The 20752-nt window shown below is 42.3% G+C and overlaps 1 protein-coding gene across 4 annotated transcripts in view; it reads left to right on the top strand.

Moving 5' to 3' along the window:
• Positions 1-12623: 12623 nt before the first annotated feature.
• UBE2U (ubiquitin conjugating enzyme E2 U) overlaps positions 12624-20752 on the top strand; it is a 50324-nt gene continuing 42195 nt past the window's right edge. For 3 of the 4 annotated variants that reach the window (XM_072730720.1, XM_025983240.2, XM_025983237.2), the window contains exons 1-3: positions 12624-13082; positions 15167-15248; positions 16432-16524. In XM_072730720.1, the coding sequence (XP_072586821.1) occupies positions 13017-13082; positions 15167-15248; positions 16432-16524 (241 nt within the window). In that variant the 5' untranslated portion in view covers positions 12624-13016. The remainder of the gene's footprint in view (positions 13083-15166; positions 15249-16431; positions 16525-20752) is intronic. The other variant, XM_025983238.2, reaches the window with a different exon arrangement.

Here is a 20752-nt window from a genome sequence, read left to right as displayed (position 1 = left end):
TTGTCACAGCTTATCTTTATGACCTTCTTTGCCCAAAAGAAAGAGTTCCCCATCTGGCAATTAATACACACTGTCAAGGAAAATGAGTATCATTATGAAAGTTCAAAGAACTTGTCCATTCTGCTATTTAATACAGAAGGGAATACAATAAAACCTTCAGGGCCTTATCCATCTGTTTTAGGTACAGTTCTTGTCACCACCTCAGCGATCAAACTCAATAAAGCAGTCACTTCACATGGCAGTGAGATGGATGTCAGGTTAGGTTTCTCCCTCTCATGTGAATTCCTCGATCTGCCCTTCACTCCTATTTCCTTCTGACTCCAGGTCTTCCCCTCCCACCATCCCCAATCCCTTCAACTCTGTGATTTGGGCCTTACTCTTACTTTCCTAATCACCAACATCTGCAAATTTACAGCACCACCTCAGATAATGCTTACTACAAACTACTAACTACTGATTAAAGGGAGCTCTATTACCTGCCTATCCCGGTGGTTCACAGAGTGTGGTCCTCAGACTAGCAGACTTTGGAACTTGTCAGAAATGCACATTCTCGGGCCCCTCCTCTTTGAAGTACTGAATCAAACTCTGGGGGTGGGACCCAGCAATTTGTGTTTTAACAAGCTCTCCTGTATTCTAAAGATTGAGAATCACAGTAAAGGCCTGGGGGTGTGGTAAGGGTGGGGGGTGGTCACTACATCCTTAGAAATGTCTGTATGAACATTTAATAACATTTTAGCCACTTCAGCTCCCCTTAAGGAAAATCAAGTTTTACTTAATGAAAAATTTAGCAGGAAAAACCCTTTTGCTTTAACCATTTGACGATTGGTTATATATTTTGTAGTTGTTCTCTATAGAAAACTAATAGCCCTGGCCTTGACAAGGCTACCTTGTCTAGTTCACTCAAGACCCATGTTCTTGGATAGTAATCACAAGCTTTTTCCTTCCTGTGGACAAGTTCCTTGCTCTCTTAGTGTACTTTTGACTCCTTGCAGTGTTGATTAGCACAACTAAAAGAACTGTCTGTTGTAACTTCACAAAGTTAGGGTCTGGGATAGCCTGGTCTTTCTTGGGAGGAGGAAAGATCCAGCTCCCAGTAAGCACCAAGCAGCAGCTGCAGAGGCTACCCCCACCCCTGAGCTTCCTGACCCAGTTGGCTGGATGCAGTCACCTGTGGCATGTTCCACTGTTCCTGTGCCAGTTGCAGTCCATCAGTCCTTGCTGTCTGGCTGTAAGCATTCCTCTGCTCAGACTACACTCCCCACAGCCTTTAGAGACACAGCCCTGAGGGAGAACAGCAGGAGGGATCCAAGGGAGGTGCTAGAGGTGAAGCTCATACTCTTCCTAATTTATACATCATTTTTTTTAAACCAATAGTTCAAATGCTAAGGAGGAAGTGCTATATTAGAGGAGAAAGAGCAAGGGATCACACGCAGAAGAGGAAAGTGTTTGCAGCCAAGATATGACTGCACTGAAGCTTGTTACCATAAATGCCAAGAGTATTAAGGAGTCTGTTAATTCAGAGGAAGGAGAGCCTTACAAACCATCAAAGTACTCAAGGTCAATGGAATCCCCTGGGAAATTAGGCGGGGGAAGGCTCAAACAATAGAGATATACAGGGAGAAGGTCTGCTGACATATTTATGGCCAGCTGAATCCCAAGCACCCATGAACTGCTGATTCACAAATAAGGACCATAACGTTTTTCTGAATAGGCCAGACACAGTGCATATCCTCACCAAAGCGACCAGGTTGGTACATATTCTTATCTAGGAATGGTTGTTAGGAGAAAGGTCTTTTTTTTTTTAAATATATATTTTTTAAATTTTTCTTTATTTATGATAGTCACACAGAGAGAGAGAGAGAGGCAGAGACACAGGCAGAGGGAGAAGCAGGCTCCATGCACCGGGAGCCCGGCGTGGGACTCGATCCGGGGTCTCCAGGATCGCGCCTGGGCCAAAGGCAGGCGCCAAACCACTGCGCCACCCAGGGATCCCAGGAGAAAGGTCTTTCTTTAAAAATTAGGACATTCTTTCCACTGTGAAAAAGGCCAGTATCCCAGCACGCTGAATACAGATAATTCAGGGGATATTCAATTGGAAGAAAAGTGGTTCTAAATATCAGTCTTTGTGTACCTGTGCTCTTGACCGAAATTCGAATCCCGCCCAAAACAACAGAACGGACAGTACACAGTATAGATCAGTGTGGAAGCTCTCCCTGACCCTAGAGGCACCTAGATTCTGAGCAGAAGCAGAGAGAAGTCAGACTCCCTCCCACAGCAGGTGCTGCTCCATGACCACTGCAGGCCTGGGGCATCGAAATGGTATCAGTTATCACTGGGGCTCAGTCTAATACAATTTCTAATACAAAAGAAAGGATCTTTTGAGTCTACACACATTAAAATCACTCCAAAGAGACTGAAAATCCTAAGACTAAAAGTAATATTTGGGCAAAATGACCGTTTAGGACTTCTTTGTATTGCCAAAGTTCACTCTGGAAACAGAATGCATCCGCTGGGCTGCAGTAATACCTCCCACATCTCAGTGCTTGCCTTACGTTTACTTGTCATTCATCGCAGCTCCCAGAGGGAGGTCTGGTGCTGCAGCCTGGCTCCTAGGGCTCAGAAGAACTGGCTGTTCTCATGGCATAGAAAACAAAGAGAAAGAAGCAGAACGGAAACGTGGGCACTTGAAAACCTCCTGCTTGGCCACGCTCCTCGTCTCACATTCTCTTGGCCAACACAAATTCTGAGGGTGAACCCGACTGTAGGACACGGATGTATCTCCACCTGCTAAGAAGCCCTGCAGCCACAGCCTGAAAATGATGTGGGGATGTAGGTTCTCCATGCAGCAAAGGGGGCAAAGAATTGGGAATAGGAACACAACCCCCACCCAGCAGATGCCCTGAATGGAAGGAGTTGGGACCAGTGAACCCACAGCACCAGTGCCCTTCTTTCCTCTTGCGTTCATGCCAGACCTCACTGACTGATACTTTTCCAGTTGACTCAGAGTTATCCCTAAAATGTTCAACAGACTGCCCTGGGTAACCTAATAATTAGAAATAACACCAGGGATGAAACTTATTAGCCACCCCTGCATTAGAGCAATTGTCAAACAAGTTTATTGAGATTGTCTGGGAAGGTTCTGAAAATTATAACCTTAGGACTATCCAAGAATGTACCGGAAAAGCTACCTTAAAATCTCCTATAAATTCCTCAGATATCGCGTAAAACACTGTATGTTTAACCCTCTTTCCTGGGACCTGGATGAAGAGCCTGGGAGAGTACTGCTGACTTTTTAACTGTTCCTGCACAGGAGCGGGATAACCTTGAGTAAGTAAGGCAATCTCTATATCCTTATCCATAAAATGGTATAAATGTAGCATAAAGGCTGGGAGTAAAGATTTTGACGTCATGCTGCCTGGGCTTAAATTTCCCTTTCACCGCTTGGTAACCACACATTTAGACAAGTTTCTGAACTCCCTTTTTATCCATCTGAAAAAGTAACTAGTTCATAAGATTGAAGCTAATTAACCTAAATGAGCTAATTTATGTACACTGCAGTAAAGTACACCTGACCGAAAATTATAAAAAAAAAGCCTAGATAATTTTCTGATTTTTCTAGAGTATCTATCTTTCAGAGTTGATACAAGCATTTAATGAGAATATGTATCAGTATGTTATCTGGCACATAGTAGGTGCTCAAAAAGTGGTGACATTGCTATTATTAGATGTGTTTTAAACGACTTTTACAAAGGGATACATTATTTTCTTTTTTTAAAGGTTTTATTTATTTATTAATGAGAGACACAGAGAGAGAGAGAGAGGCAGAAACAAAGGCAGAGGGAGAAGCAGGCTCCGTGCAGGGAGCCGGATGTGGGACTCGATCCCGGGTGTCCAGGATCACGCCCTGGGCTGAAGGCGGTGCTAAACCACCGAATGGCCCTCTCCTCCCCACCCCCCCGCCCCAGGCTGCCCCAGGGATACGTTATTTTCTAATGTGGTAAAATATCTGGAGCACAAAGTGTTCTACCTATTATTCATGCACATGTCATAACGTAGACCGCCCAGTACCAGTGCCAATGGGCGGGGGCTTAGTCTTTCAATAACTTCCATCATTTCCCTTCAAACCGGCCCTAATAAACATACACTAAATAAAAACAGCTTCAGGACATATCCCTAGACCATCACTCTACCATATGTCATCCTTTATACCCCCAAACCAATTGCCACCTCAAAGCTTCTCCCATGTTGGAATTCTAAAGTCATCCTTGGGGCAACTGAGAGCACCATGAAGAGGTATTTTAAACCAATATATGTGAAGGAAGCCTAGAATAATTACATTGTTTAAGTGGTTCCCTCCCCTCCCCCATACACACATTTAGTCAAGTTGTACTTAGATAATATGAATGTGGTATCTCTCAACAATTGGTGTTCCTATGTGGAGAGTGAAATAAAGTGAGACCTGATCTTCCTAAAACATGCATGTAAAGTGCTCAGGCCGGTATTGAATTCCTTCATCATAGACCCAAATCCACTCCATTTTTTTTTAAAGATTTTATTTATTTATTCATAGACAGAAAGAGAGAGAGGCGAGGGAGAAGCAGGCTCCATGCAGGGAGCCCAACATGGGACTCAATCCTGGGTCTCCAGGATCACACCCCGGGCTGCAGGCAGAGCCAAACCGCTGCACCACCAGGGCTGCCCCCCAAATCCACTCCTAATGGGATTCTGGGCACTACTTTTTAGTGCCCAGTACTTTTTTTAGAACTTGGATTGTAGGATTTGGACACCAGCCTGACAGAGAAAACAAATTTGGTTCCTTTAAACACCAAGCTCCGAAGCAAGTAGGCAGCTGTTACCAGGTTGTCTACAGTATTCGCACCTGGAAGATGTCCTTGATGCCCAAGGTAGGGTGACCAACTGTGACAGTTTTCCAGGGCTTAGTGTACTGTTAGCACTGAAAGCCCTTTTGCCCAAGAGAGCCCCCGTGCCTAGGCAAACCTGGACTCTCCTACCTCATCCTACCTAAAGCGAAGAATGTGAAATAGAAGCCAGCATGTATTGGCTCTGAGTTCCTCTCTGTTGAGAAATTCAGATATGAATAGTGATCAAGTCGCCCCCACACCTCAGGGGCCTTAGAGGGAGAGACTGAATTATTCTGTAATTAACACAATTCTGAAACTGGGGGCGAGCCCTCTGCTGCAGCTTTACAAAGGGGAATAGAGCATTTCTTTAAGCCTCGGGTTTTATAAGCTAAAATAAAATTTTTAAATGAGAAATTTCAGGAATTCAAGTTGCTGAACTATGCTGCCCACCTCTTTCTTCCTGTTTGATCTTTGGAGATTAGCATTCGGTATTTTTCATGACATTTATATTGAGGAAGGAATATAAGATTATTAAAAGCAGAGAAACTCAATATTGGGAACGCACATCAAAAGGTCTTCAAGACAAAGAAGGGATCATATGATTTGAAACCAGAGTTACTAGAAGCATGTGTGCTGCACTTCATTTTCTAGTTAACAGCGTAACATACGTCAAAATATGATTTAAAACACTTCTCACAGCTGAGCTGACATTTGGCGATCCTCAGCCTTTTTTTGTTCTTGAGGATGGGGGTTCAAATCCAAACGAGGTTAACACTTTGTACTGGTACATATTCCTGGTGGATGAGGAAAACAGTTTTTTAGCTTAAGTAAAATGAAAACATCTGTCCAAGTCCTGAGGGAAAGAATTGTTTTTAAAAAGAGGGGGAAGGGATGCTTGGCTGTTAAAGCCGGAGATGGCCTCAGTCACTTTGCAAATGTTAAATAATTATACTGCTGGTTGCTTGGCTCACCTAGGATGATGAAAGTTTGTATCTGAGCCTTAGTTCAGTCTTCATTTTTCAGATATCACACCCATTTTATCCTCTAAACCTGTCTAAAGCCATATGTTAATGTGTACCAACTGGTGGCAGGTTCTTTTCATACTGTTTCAGGGTAAACCCAGCTCAGTATGTGACTGACCTTTTGCCAAGTAACTTGTCTTGGTCAGTAGCTGTACACTCTGGGTAAGTTGTATTTTTTTTTTTTTTTGGTAAGTTGTATTTGTTAGCCACTAGCGCACAACCAAATACCACAACGTTAAGGTTTTATTTATTTATTTTTTTAAAGGTTTTATTTATTTATTCATGAGAAACAGAGAGAGAGAGAGAGAGAGAGAGAGAGAGAGGCAGAGACACAGGCAGAGGGAGAAGCAGGTTCCATGCAGGGAGCCCAATATGGGACTTGATCCTGGGTCTCCAGGATCATGCCCTGGGCCGAAGGCAGGCACTAAACCTCTGAGCCATCCGGGGATCTCCCTCTCACACTTTGAATTACTAACTTCTGGAAGAGCACAATCCTTTTTTATTTTTTTTATTTTTATTTTTTTTAAATTTTTATTTATTTATGATAGTCACACACAGAGAGAGAGAGAGAGAGAGAGAGAGGCAGAGACACAGGCAGAGGGAGAAGCAGGCTCCATGCACTGGGAGCCCGACGTGGGATTCGATCCTGGGTCTCCAGGATCATGCCCTGGGCCAAAGGCAGGCGCCAAACCACTGTGCCACCCAGGGATCCCCACAATCCTTTTTTAAAATTATTATTTTATTTGTGAGAGAGAGAGAGAGAACACATGTGCACAAGCAGGGGGGAGGGGCAGAGGGAAAAGCAGACTCCCTGTTGAACAGGGAGCTTGACACAGGAGCTCAATCTCAGGACCCTGAGATCATGACCTGAGCTCAAAGCAGATGCTTAACTAACTGAGCCAGTCAGGGGCCCAAGCCCAGTCCTTCTTAAGGGCTCACCTGATTAGGCCAGGCTCACCAGGGATGACCTCCCTTTCTTAAAGTCGACTATGCCATCTAACTTAATCGTAAGAATAAAATGCATCATATTCACGGTCCTGCGGATTATGCAGGGAGTGGAGATCTTGAAAGTCATCTTAGAATTCTGCCTACCATAAGAAATACAATGCAACATTTCTCTTTTCAATCCTCTAGGCCTACTTTTAGGGGGAAAGACTGAGAGAGAAAGCCCAAAAAAGCATATAGTAGAACTTAGTAAAATATACTCTCCACTTGAGGGTACAAAAGTAATAAAAATTAATGTAAAAATGATTATTTTGTAGTTGGTTTTCTTTGAGCAGCAGACAGGGTACTGCGTATTTTTCTACAAGTTACAGAAGTCAGACTGAGGTGTTGATGAATTTATAATCTAAAAGAGAAGACAGAAATCACATTCAATGAATAGATTCCCACTGGGGCTTTATCACATGCCAGGCACTGTATTATTGCAGAGCAGTGGCCTGGCTTTCTTGGGTTTACATTTTAGCAGAGGAAAACTCGGAAAGCAGACAAGTAGAAATACAGCTGGAAATGAATACACCAAAAATAGCAAAAACAAAAATAACAGATACACACACACACAAACTATTGAGAGTAGCAGTAGTTTTTTTTTTTTTTTTAAAGAAAACCAGAGAGCTCACTTGGTAGAACAGGAGACATTTGATTTTTTTTTAAGATTTTATTTATTTATTCATGAGAGACAGAGAGAGAGAGAGGCAGAAGGAGATGCAGGGTCCACGCAGGGAGCCTGACGTGGGACTCAGTCCCAGGTCTCCAGGATCAGGCCCTGGGTCGAAGGCAGGTGCTAAACCACTGAGCCACCCGGGCTGCCTGACCGTGAGACATTTGTGAGGCTGGCTAGCCAAATGGTTAAAAGCATGGAATCTGGAGTTGGAGACTGGTGGGGCCGCCTCCTGGCTCTGCTGCATTCCAGCTATGTGACTATGCACTTACCTCTTCTGCAAAAATTGGAATCATACTAGTACCTACCTCATAGAGCTGTTTCTGAGGATGAAATGAATTCCCCAAGAGCACTTAGAACCTTGTGGCTGGCACATGGTAAGCACGGGTGTTGCCTATCAATCTGCGCCAGCTGATGACTGGGGGCTTGGCAGCGATTGCTGCTTTCAGCTTCCTGGTCATTCTGAGAAGTAGGTATCATTACTGGCTGCACCCTCCACTACAAGTGAGAACGTGCTGGTACAGGGAGCCTAAGTAACTTCTTCAAGGCCATGCTGGCTATTATTAAAACATAGGTATCTTGGGAGACAATCCAGGTCTGTCCTGAGAGCACACATTAGTTACCCAGACTAACTACTAAACTAAGACAATGGAAGGACTACAGATGGGATTTATTTTCCTGTTTTCCCAATTATGTTGCTTTATCTAAAACACCCACAATCAACAAATCTGATGAACAAGGCAGAGAAGGACATAGCTTAGGAATAATAAGTGGCGAGGACACAACTTCAATGCTGTCATGTACATGGAAATATTATTAAAATATGTACTATAATTGGAAGGTGAGTCCATGTGGAGAAAATATTTTCAGATAGGCTTCTACTTAGAAGTTTGCAATTTCAAGTAACTCAGATGTCGGAACAGCAGATGCTACTGGTCTCCAGCTCTGTTGCTATTCATGCAAGAAGCGTACCTAGCCAGTTGCTACCCACATGCTCGATGGGTGCACACACATCTCACTCCCACCATTCACTGAGGCCCCAGTTCCACTTATCAGCACAGGAGCCTGTGACCAAAGCCCATCTCCCATCTTCGCAGGAGCTAAGCTAATTGTAAAAACACGGGATGTTGGCCAGCCATCGAATACAACTTTGATCCAATTTATTTAGTACCTCCAAATACAACAGAGCCAAGCCCCCAGAGGCAGATTGGCAGGAAGCTGTCTTTCCCAGCAATTTCATTCCCAAACCCGTTCCAGGAGCTCTAACCTGTTTGTCCCTTGAGACCCAATGGTTGCAGACCTTTCTAAGTGTCTGCACCTTCTTTTCGGTGCCCTGGGGTTGAACTTACAATCTCCACCCTGCCTGCACCTCTCCAGCCCCTCTGCTTGGTGGGCTCCTACTGACAGTGATTCTTCTGCTCCGTATCTACTTTGTCACTAGCCTCCCAACTTGAACATGCTATGTGCCCATTGGGCCGAACAAACTCCTCTAAATCACCCACCACCCCACATCTCTGCAAACCCCTTCCTCGGCTTATGTCTCGTTCTGTCATGGAAGGGTCACTCTCCTGGCCCCCCAATTTTTTATCTGCTCAGTTTAATTCAATCAGCATAGAGTGATGTCCCTTTGAGTCAGGTGCTTGGTGCTGGGAATGCAGTGATGAATAAACGGGTCTCCAAGCCCTTAGGAATTTACATTCTAGTGAGGAAGAAAACCACACAAAGAGATCATTTCACAATAATGTAGTAATGACCCACAAAGATGTGCCCAGGTTAAATGAGAACACAACCCACTGTGGTGCTGCAGGAAGATTCTGAGAAGGAATTTATGTCTTTTTACATGTGGAAGAGCTGGTTAGCCAGATAAAGAAGAAGAGGAAGAAAATTCAGGTAGAGAGCTTAGGCAAGATGGTAGCTACAGGGAAAAGACAAGCAGTTCAGTGATGCTGCTGCTTCAAATGTGAAGCAGAGTGGGCATCACTAAAGGAAGGATTGATAGGAATAATATCATGAGAGGTTTTGCAGAGCCATGTTAAGAAGCTTGGATTTAACTCTGTAGTTCATGGTTTCTTAAGCTTTTTGCATCACTAGTATTTTTTTTATTTTCTTGATTTTTTTTCTTTAAGATTTTATTTATTTATTCATGAGACACACACACACACACACACACACACACACACAGAGGCAGAGACACAGGCAGAGGGAGAAGCAGGCTCCATGCAGGGAGCCCGACTTGGGACTCCATCCCAGGTCCCCAGGATCAGGCCCTGGGCTGAAGGCGGTGCTAAACCACTGAGCCACCCAGGCTGACCCTTACATCACTAGTATTAAAATTAATGAATTCCATGACCCCATTCTACCAAAAAAAAAAAAAAAAGGCTATGTGCACACACGTACCCATAATAGATATACAGACAGACACATACAAGGTTGCCCACAATATAACCCCCGACCCACACCCCCAGAGGTCAATCCACATTTAAAACCCTGTAGATGGAGGTAAGGTAAGCTGGGGTGGTGAGGGGGATCTCTTGCACTATTTTCAGCAGAGAATTACATAATGACATGTTAATTTCTATACATTACTATAAGGTATCATCACACACAAGTCTGGAGGCAGAGTATAGTATGAAGATGTTCTGTGTTCTAGCAAGAAATAACAAGGCTGTGAGTTTGGGCACCGGGGAACAGGCTTGAGAAGAAGCTAGAAAAGCAGCAGGTCTTGAGGGTGAGTTATGAGGAAGAGGAGTCAGGGGGGCCTTCAGATTTCCAGCTTAAGAAACTGCATGAACAAAACGAAACAGAAGGCTAGTGGAGAGGAGGAAAGATAATGAGTTCATTTTGGACATTTTGAATTTGAATGGTCTTTGAAAGAGCTGGCTGAGAACCAGGCAATTGAGTATACTGGGCTGAAGTCCCGAGGAAAGGTCCAGGAGGAGTCAAATGAGAATTCACTATCTTGATTTTCATTGCATTAAATTCATTTCATTGCTAGAAATACCAATTACTTAAACTTCAGAACAAATAATGTTTTAATTTACCTTTTTTAAAAAAAAGATTTTATTTATTTATTCATGAGAGACAGAGAGAGAGAGAGGCAGAGACACAGGCAGAGGGAGAAGCAGGCTCCATGCAGGGAGCCCAACGTGGGACTCGATCCCAGGTCTTCAGGATCACACCCCAGGCCGAAGGCAGCACTAAACCTCAAAGCCACCAGGGCTACCCTTTAATTTACCTTTTTATTTTACCTTAACATAATTTCCCCTAGAACAAAAAAAAAAAAAAAAAAAAACTTCTTTTTTTTTTTTTTTTTTTTTTTTGAGAGAGGATCAGAGGAGGGAGAGGGATGGGAGAAGAGAGAGGACCTCAAGCAGACTCTCACCCCTGAGATCAGGACCTGAGCTGAAATCAAGAGCCCATGCTCAACTGACTGAGCCACCCAGGGGCTCCTAGAACAGAATTCTAAAGACATAACAAAGGATCCTGCATTTACTATCACAGTATTCCCCTACTGGAGTTGAAGGAGTCACAGGACCACCATGATAGCATCAAAAAATCTAGCTAAAACTCCCAAATTGGGTACATTCCCTACTCACTGAAGTGCTGTGTCTTCACTTTCAACCTTACATTCACAGTCCTGCATAAATCCAAGTTAAAATCCAATGGATTTAAAAGGCAGCCCCTAAAAAATCAATCTTAGATCCTAGTTGATGTTTTAAACGGAAAAGTTCCTTTATATTCAGTTTTACAAAATACAGAATAAAATCATTTTATTATGTCAAAATGTTAGTAAGATTAATATATTGTTGGGAATTTGTAAGCTATCATACCTGGACATGATGAAATTGAACAGGGAGTCTGCTAAAAGATCCATTCCCCACAAAGCAGCCAAAGTCATGTTGTAAATGTAAATCAGAGCATGATGCTCTCAGACTTAAAACCATCCAATGGGTTCCCGTGGCTATTCAAATAAAACCCAAACCTCCCATCCTATAGGGCCCCACCCTAATTACATCTCACTCATACCCTCACTCAAGCCTTTCCTGGTTCCTTTTTTAAGCCTAGTTTTTCCTGACTTGAACTATTGTGTTTTCATCTTCCTGGAAGTATCTGCCCTCAATTTCATAAAGCTGACTCCTTTTCAGACAGAGGCCTTCCCTGACCATCTTGTACAACCCTTGACTACTTGTTACACTCTTATTAGTTTTTTTTTTTAAGATTTATTTATGTATTCAAGAGAGACAGAGAGAGAGAGAGAGAGGCAGAGACACAGGTAGAGGGAGAAGCAGGCTCCGTGCAGGGAGCCCGACGCGGGACTCGATCCCAGGACTCCAGGACCACGCTCTGGGCCCAAGACCGCGCTAAACCACTGAGCCACCTGGACTGTCCGCAATGTGATAAATGTTAATGAGGAGATAAATACAGGGTCCTCTAGGATCACAAAAGAGAGGAATCTAGTCTTGTTTTAGGGGCTCCCATAAGGAATCGTGGGCAAATTTAAATCCGAAAGATGAGAAAAGGAAAAATGGTGGGAGAGAGGGTGGAAGGGTTGTGGTAAACGTCTAGATAGGAGGAACAGCAGGAGTGAAACCCCGTGGCAAAAGATGGGAGCCTGAGACATTTTAAGTACGTCCCTGTTCCTGGAACATCCCCCCAAGGTACGATGACATAACAATGTACGCGAACGTATTACGAATACGTTGCTATATAAGTTACGATTAATAAACTCAGACTTGTGCCTAGTGATCACTCATGACCTGATAGTTTCTAATGTTCAAAGAAAAAGGAAAACATTTCAGAGGACTTCGAGTGAAGGCTTCTGAAAGATCCCAGGGCTTTATCCCCACCGCCTTACACTAGCTGGGTACACTCCACGTTGTTGGACTGAGTTGGCGTGGTGAGGGGGCGGGCGCGTGTTGCCTTGACAACGGATCTCACGGCCTGTCAAAGGGAAACGGTTAGACGATTGGCTGCGAGGGTTTCCAGAGGCCCGCCCCCCGTCGCTGATTGGATGGGGCGGCCAAGCGCCACAACTTTCCCGCAGGGTCTTGTTGCTTAGCAACCGATTTGCGACCTCCCGGGAAGCGGGCGCCCGGCGACACCTGTGAGGCGTAGCCTAACCGCGCTCCCTAACATCAGCCGTGCGGCCCTGCGCTGCGCCTGCCGCCCCCGCGTCACGCACGAACCTCACGGGTTGGCCCAGGTGCTCCCCCACGTCTGCCTTGAGGCTGGGCTGTGGGCTGGCGCCGCGTGACACGCCGCCGTTGGGGAAGTTTGGTGGAGTCAGAGGAGAAAAGGAAAGTCACTGTTGTAAGTCCAGCTTAGAGCCGCTTCTCTCGGAAGGACAGCGTTCTGGGGCTCTAGAAAACAAGTCCTTGTGAGCTGGCCAGGTGTGCCGGAGCGACCCAAAGTCTCAGGCATCTGTCTCCGAGTGAAGCCTAGGAGTGTGGGGACGGGTGCCAGAGCCTTATCATGCACTGCAGAGCTTACTTCTTGCTGGAGAGAGACATCCAAGAGTTGAAGGAGAACAATTTTAAGGTGAGTGTGGGAACCTGGAGAGGTGTATTTTGTTGGGAGTACGAGGTTTTTTTTTTTTTTAAGATTTTATTTATTTGTTCACGAGAGACACAGAGGCAGAGACACAGGCAGAGGGAGAAGCAGGCTTCATGCAGGGAGCCCGACGCGGGACTCGATCCCAGACCCCAGGGTGACCACCTGAGGCAAAGGAAGAGCAGCTCAACCTCTGAGCCACCCAGGTGCCTCTGGGGTACAGGTTTTTAAAAGCATTTTTGATCCGTGTTTATTCTGTAAGGCATAATTTAGTTAGACCTAATTTGCCAGGCAGTATTAATGAATCGATTGCACTTTTTATAATAATAATAATTATTATTATTTCAAAGAATTTACTTATTTACTCATGAGAGACACAGAGAGAGAGAGGCAGGGACACAGGCAGAGGGAGAAGCAGGGTCCATGCAGGGAGCCCCATGTGGGACTCAATCCCAGGACTCCAGGATCACGCCCTGGGCTGAAGGCGGCGCTAAACCGCTGGGCCACTGGGGCTGCCCAGATCTACTTTTTAATAATAAGAATTATTACTTCATAATCATAATAGTTAAAAATATGGAGCACATTGTGATAATTTGTGTGTATTTAAACCTCGAATATCAGGTAGTGATCAGTAGAGACAGGGTGTGCTCATGAATTACATTATTAAATAAGTAGTGTTTGGTTTTATCTACCAGAAGCCTAAGTCCCAGAAAGAAAGGCTCAGTAAAAATTTGGCCCCAGGATCCCATCGCAGGGTTTTCTGATCCCAAAGCCCTTGCTCTTAAGTTCTGCTACTCGCTGTCTAAGGCACTTTTTTTCCACCCAAGGCTATCAGATATAATGCCTAGATGCATTTCCTTTATAATTACAACACAGAGGAAGGCTTTGCCGGGAATGCCACCACAGTGAGGTCCATAGGTGCAACAGGCTATGTGTGTTGCTTATGGTGTGGAGAATAAAAAAGGGAAGGCGGGGAGGGAGTGCTTAAGAGAACAGAAAGAAAGTCACCTTGGAGGGAGGGCTTCGAGGGCTACCAACACTTGCTTCAGGTGTAGGTAGTTCATGGGCACTGTTCTATTTCCATCCCTGCTATAGAAGTGTTGTCTTCACTGGAGATGTTAGGAACAACTCTTGAGTCCAACAACAAACATCCAAGATGTTCAAACCTAATACTTAATGTTGTTTCTGCTCTACCTGAACTCTGTGGTTCTCTGGTAAAAGAGAATTTGCTGAAGAGAGAACGTGATATGTAACTATAAAAAATGTAGATAATAGAGATAAAATGTTTATCCAGACTAGCATTTAATATACTTTTAAAATTATTATTTATTCATGAGAGACACAGAGAGGCAGAGACACAGGCAGAGAGAGAAGCAGGCTCCATGCAGGAAGCCCGACGTGGAACTCGATCCCAGGACCTCAGGTTCACACCCTGAGCCAAAGGCAGACACTCAACCACTGATGATCCACCCAGACGTCCCCAGCATATAACATACTTAATAACTATGTTGGTTGCTCAGAAATATTTGCTGACTGTATCTAACTGTATCCCTCAGCATAAATGATAAACTTTTCCATGAAATAGATTGTCATCCCTCCATTGGGACATTAACTCAAGTGAAGGAAAATTTTATTTTTATACACAAGAGTAATTTTGGAGTTGTATTTTTCTTAACGAAACTTTTCTTCATGCCCTCCATAGAGCATCCATATAGTTTTTTGAAGCTTTGAAGATGCATCTTTCCAACTATTTCCTTCTTTTCTGTTTAGAATCTTCAGTTGGCTATTGATTTATATAAGCCACATCTCAATCTTGGCTTTGTAGTCTCAGTTGTGATTTTCATGCTTATGATTTATTATGAATTTATTGTTGTATGCATTTCTTGGAATCTACCTTAACTTCTGCATAATCAGACAATATAAAATATATAACATCTTCCCAAATCAACAAATAAATTTATCAGGAAAAGAAAATGTGGAGTTTCTGGAATTCATTATAACTTGACATCTGATTTTCAAAGCTGCAAAATTTAACGTTTACTTCTACTTTGATTTTTTTTTTTTAACTAAAGGGTATTACTGCCTTTCCTGTAAGTGAAGATCTGATGGAATGGGGAGCCGATATTGAAGGTCTACAGAATACATTTTGGCATGGTCTGTATTTTCAAAACCAATTTACTTTTTAAAAGTCTTTTTTTTTTAAAGATTTTATTTATTTATGATAGATGGGGGCGGGGGGCAGAGACACAGGCAGAGAGAGAAGCAGGTTCCCTGCCGGGAGCTCGACATGGGACTCGATCCCGGGACTCCAGGATCACACCCTGGACTGAAGGCAGGCGCTAAACCGCTGAGCCACCCAGGGATCCCCTTAAAAGTCTTTATACCATTATTAGCCTATCTTCTTTACATGTATAATAAGATTACGGTATATAAATTCTCTAGATTTCCAGAGGAATTCACGTTATTTTTTCATCATGTGGCTTAATTTCTTGCCACTTGTCAATGTAGATGGGAATTTTAGGTTTGAATTTTCCCTTATGCCAAATTTTAATGTCATTACACTTTTTAAGAAGCAGATGCAATAAAGCATATCATTTGGGAATATAATGTAAGTCTTCCATGAAATCAAAGAATAGGTATAAAAATTTCTACTTGCATAAAAATCCCACCGTTATCTCTCATTTTTGTCCTTTATGATTTTTCCCAAAATTTTCATAAATCAAATTCTCAAGAAGACTGGGCCACTATAAACTTTAATGGCCATGCACTCTTTCTTTGTGGATTGACAAAATAGAGTTGTTGAGTGAAGTAGGGGAGAAAAATGTCAGTGGCTAATTACAGTACATCTAATATGTGCAATTAATGGGTCTTGAATGCTGAGAAGAAAGTGGATTAGTTAATTTTGCCTTGGAAAGTCAGGAACCGGCTGGCTTCTCAAGGCAGTAACATTTGAGTTGAGTCCTGAAGAACAGGTAAGAGTTTGTCAGATTTAGAAGGGAAAGGAAATTCAGTCTGAGTAAACAGCATGGCAAAAGCTTATAAACAAGAGACGGTTCTGGAAGAGTGAGTTCAGCAAATAAGAGCAATACAGTGAAAGGGGCGGGTGTTCAGGGATGGAGTTAGTGGATGAAAAGGCCTGGTGGGAAACAGGCTGAAAATACAGATTAGACTGTGAGGAGTCTATGAAATTATCTAGAGGACTCTATGTACCCTGTGATCCAATTTACTTATTAATAAAACTCTCGGGACCTCAGAGGCTAAACTATAGAGAATCTTCAGGTTTCAGTTAATCGGTACAACATGATGCTTTATGAAAATGTTTGTTTCTTTATTATAGGATTATTCTTCCAACTGACAATAAAATTTACATCACAGTACAATTTTGTCCCTCCAGTTGTGAAATTCATAACAATTCCTTTTCATCCAAATGGTAAGGACCAAATGAGATTTTTATCATTGGGGTTCTGTCCCTATTATCCTTGTTCCTTATAAGTGTTTAATAATGTTTCTTTTTGGGGCACCTGGATGGCTGAGTTGGTTAAGCATCTGCCTTGGGCTCAGGTCATGATCCCAGGGTTCTGGGATTGAGCCCTACTTGGGGCTCCCTGCTCAGTGGGAAGCCTGCTTCTCCCTCTCTCTCTCCCTCTGTTCCTCCCCACTCCATCTCTCAAATCAATAAATAAAATCTTTAAGAAATGTTTCTTTTTAACAACCTTGTTATGGTTATATTAGTAAGCATGGTTATTGGGGAAAATATAAAAAGACAGAAAAAAATTATCACCTTGAATCCAAATTCAGAGAGCTGTTCCTCTTAACTTTTAAACAATTTTTTTTTTTTACTATGTATGTATTTCTTTTGGATAGTTTAAGTACTACATGTGAAGTTTATAAAGTGACATGTTTATTTCTACATTACTAAACATTCTTCTATCAAAAGGTTATTTTTAATGACTAAATGATAAACTTAACTATTTTTGTATTCAGTATTCTCATTGGCTCTGATTTATCCAATGATAAAAAAAATGCACTGACAAATTAACATTAGAAAGAAATTAGTTAGGTTGCTATTGAAGTTATACACAAAATGAATTCCTGATGTATCAAAAAGTCTAAAAGTTTTAGATACTAAAAAAGAAAATTGAATAAAATTTTTAATCAACTTGGTGAGGAAGGCTTTTCTAAATATGATAAAACCTAGAAACTATGAAAAAAAGCATGACAACTACTAAACTTTTAAAAAGTTCTACAGCCAACAATATTATAAACAGACAAAATACATCGACTTTTTCAAACCAAGGGACAATACTTGCAACGTGTAAAATAGAATACTTACAACATGTAAGGAATGCTTAAGAATCAATAAGAAAAAAATAAAGCGATAAAAAAGCAGGCAAAGGTTATAAACAAACATTTGATAGAAGAAACATAACAAAAATAAACATAAAGATATTCAGCCTTGGGATCCCTGGGTGGCGCAGCGGTTTGGCGCCTGCCTTTGGCCCAGGGCGCGATCCTGGAGACCCAGGATCGAATCCCACGTCGAGCTCCCGGTGCATGGAGCCTGCTTCTCCCTCTGCCTGTGTCTCTGCCTCTCTCTCTCTCTCTCTCTTTCTCTGACTATCATAAATAAATAATAAGAAAAAAAATTAAAAAAAAAAAAAGATATTCAGCCTCACTAGTAAGAAAATGAATGCATATTAAAACAATTATGATTCATCGTTTATGTTTGCAAAATGTTAAAAACTCTGACATAATGATAACCTTAGTGTGACCTTTTTGGGAAGCAGTTTGGCAGCTTCTAATCAGCTGTAAAATGCAAATAGCCCTAAATCCCTGTAATCCTGTGTTTATAAATTATTCCATAGATAAACTAGCACAGTGTGGAAGAGTATGTTTCATATTTAAAGATGCTTGTTCCCAGTAAAAATTTTGAAAATAGGGAAAAGGGAAATAATCTCAGTGTCCATTAATATAGGAATTTTTAAGTAAAATATCTTAACAGCTATATACATAACAAGGTGGATATATAAAGCTAGACTTTTTGGTCACTGCTGTATTCCTAGTATATTCACTACCTGGCATAGAGCTGGTGCTCCAGTATTTTTTCATAAATATGTCTATAAAAATGCTGATGTTTATTGTTAGATGAAAAAAACTTCAGAGAATATGTAAGATATAATTCCATTTAATAAAAAATGAAAACAATACAGTTATACACGTCTATATGTATATTTGTATAGACCAACTGGTAAATTTATTTTTTTACAGATTTTATTTATTTATTTTGGAGAGAGAGAGTGCATGAATAGGGGGTAGGGGCAGAGGGGGAGTCTGATGCAAGGCTTGATCCCAAGGACCTGGGATCATGACCTGAGCTGAAACCAAGACTCAGATGCTTAACCGACGGAGCCACCTAGGCACCTCCAGGCCAACTGATAATAACTCACTCTAAAGAGTGGCATAATAGGCAAGGGAGGTTTCATATTTTACTTTATGTATATTTATATAATTTTTTTCCAAGTACATTATTAGTTTGTAACTAAAACTTATTTTGGGCGCACCTGGGTGGCTTAGTGGTTGAGCATCTGCCTTCTGCTCAGGGCATGATCCTGGGGTCCTGGGATCGAGTGCTGCATCAGGCTCCCCGCAGGGAGCCTACTTCTCCCTCTGCCTGTGTCTCTGCCTCTCTCTCTCTGTGTGTCTTTCATGAATAAGTAAATAAAAATCTTAAAAAAAAAACACTTATTTTTAAGGGATAAAATTAAATTAATGGTACACAATTTACTGTGTACATTTGCTATTACTTGCTTACCATAAACACCTGTGGAGTTACCAGTTAAATGTAGTGAGAGGTCAGTGCTCTCATCCCTGAGTCCTTATACCTTCCATTTCCACAGAGTACAGAGAACCTCTGTCTCTAGAAGGGAAAGTACAGAAAACCTGTGATTTTTCTTCTTTCCCTCCCTCAGTCCTTGAGTGACTTACTTGTTGGGGAAATAGGAGAAAAAAGTGAACATTTGTGGCTCAGCACTTTCTTTCCTACCAGTCTTCCCTTAGAATGGGTGCCCTCTCTCTTTCTCCAGGCAGGACACAGGTAGGCCATCAGGTTGGGTGTTTAGTTCAAAGCGGCGGGGGGGGGGGGGGGGGGGGGGGGGGAGCTTTTGTGGAGCTCAATGAAGGCCACAGATCACATGCATTTTCCAATTCAGTCTTACCTACAGTAAAGCTGATATTTTTTCACTTCCATCTTTCAACACTTAGGTCTGTCTCCTTATCCATAAGCTTGAGAGGAGGGGAGTATTATTTATTAGCCCCCAAACTGCAAAGGATGGCTCTATATAGTTCTCTTTAGAGGCCTAAAGCCAAGTTCCCTTTCGGGATGTTTTTTACACTTCTACCAGTCACTGTGTCTAAAGTCCTCATTTTAGCACTCCAAATTTGAGCATTGAAACTTCAAAGACATTTTTTTTGCCAATTTGATAAGAATCTCAGTGTTAATTTTAACAAGCTCATCTTTGAATACTTGTGAGTTAAACATTTTTTCATGTCGCAGGGAGCCCGACGTGGGACTCAGTCCCAGGCCTCCAGGATCAGGCCCTGGGCCGAAGGCGGTGCTAAACCCCTGAGCCACCCAGGCTGCCCTTGCAGTTACCTTTAAACTTAGATGATTGTTTCCCCCAAACACAATCAAATCATCATTTTAATATTCTTTTAGTTATTATATAGTCTTATTTTCCCATTTAACTCCATTTAAAAAAAAATACTGATTTAATTAATTGTGTTAGGGCATAGGCCAAGCTTCTATGTATCTTTCTGCTCTGTGTATAATAGAACAAAGCTGGCAGGGAGGTTTCACCATCCTCAATGTGCAGGTATCATTTTTGGATGTAATACTTTTACTCTGTGGCCATTTCCAGCCAGTGGGAAGAGGAAAAGACAAGGCAAAATAGCTTCCTTCAGGAAGTATGATCTAGAAATTGCACACTTTCCTTCCACTGAAATCCCACGATTACAACATAGTTACATAGCCACATCTTGCTGGAGGAAAGGCTGGGGAAAATGTGGGCAACCACGTATTTATCTAAAACCACAGGGATTGAGACTGGGGGTGAGGGTGGGGGCAGGCATAGTGCTCCTTATTCCAGAAGAGATGGAAGAAAGGAAGCCTAACCTGAGGACAATGAGTAGTTTGCACAACACTTGTTGTTTTTAAAGATTATATTTTTCCATTCATGAGAGACAGAGAGAGAGAGAGAGGCAGAGACATAGGCAGAGGGAGAAGCAGGCTCCCTGTGGGGAGCCCGATGAAGGACTTGATCCCAGGACCCTGGGGTCACACCCTGAGCCAAAGGCAGATGCTCTACCACTTACTTAACCACCCAGGTGCCCTCACAGCACTTGTTAATGCCATTTGTTGATACTCTTCTTTTGCTGCTGAGTCATCATTGCACTTTTAACATACAACAATTTTATTTTATTTTTTAACATACAACAATTTTAATACATGCCAGGATTTTTTTTTCTTTTTCTTTTTTTTTGGCCAGGATTTGTTTCTAAAGGCTCTTACCACATTGCTTAATCTCATGTCCCACGCTGCAGTTATCATTATTGTAGTTTTACAGTACAGTGTCAAATCCAACACCTCTCTTTTCACCTTC

This window comes from Vulpes vulpes, chromosome 12 (assembly GCF_048418805.1).
Source record: "Vulpes vulpes isolate BD-2025 chromosome 12, VulVul3, whole genome shotgun sequence".
Lineage (NCBI taxonomy): Eukaryota > Metazoa > Chordata > Mammalia > Carnivora > Canidae > Vulpes > Vulpes vulpes.
This window is presented reverse-complemented; position numbering and strand designations above follow the sequence as displayed.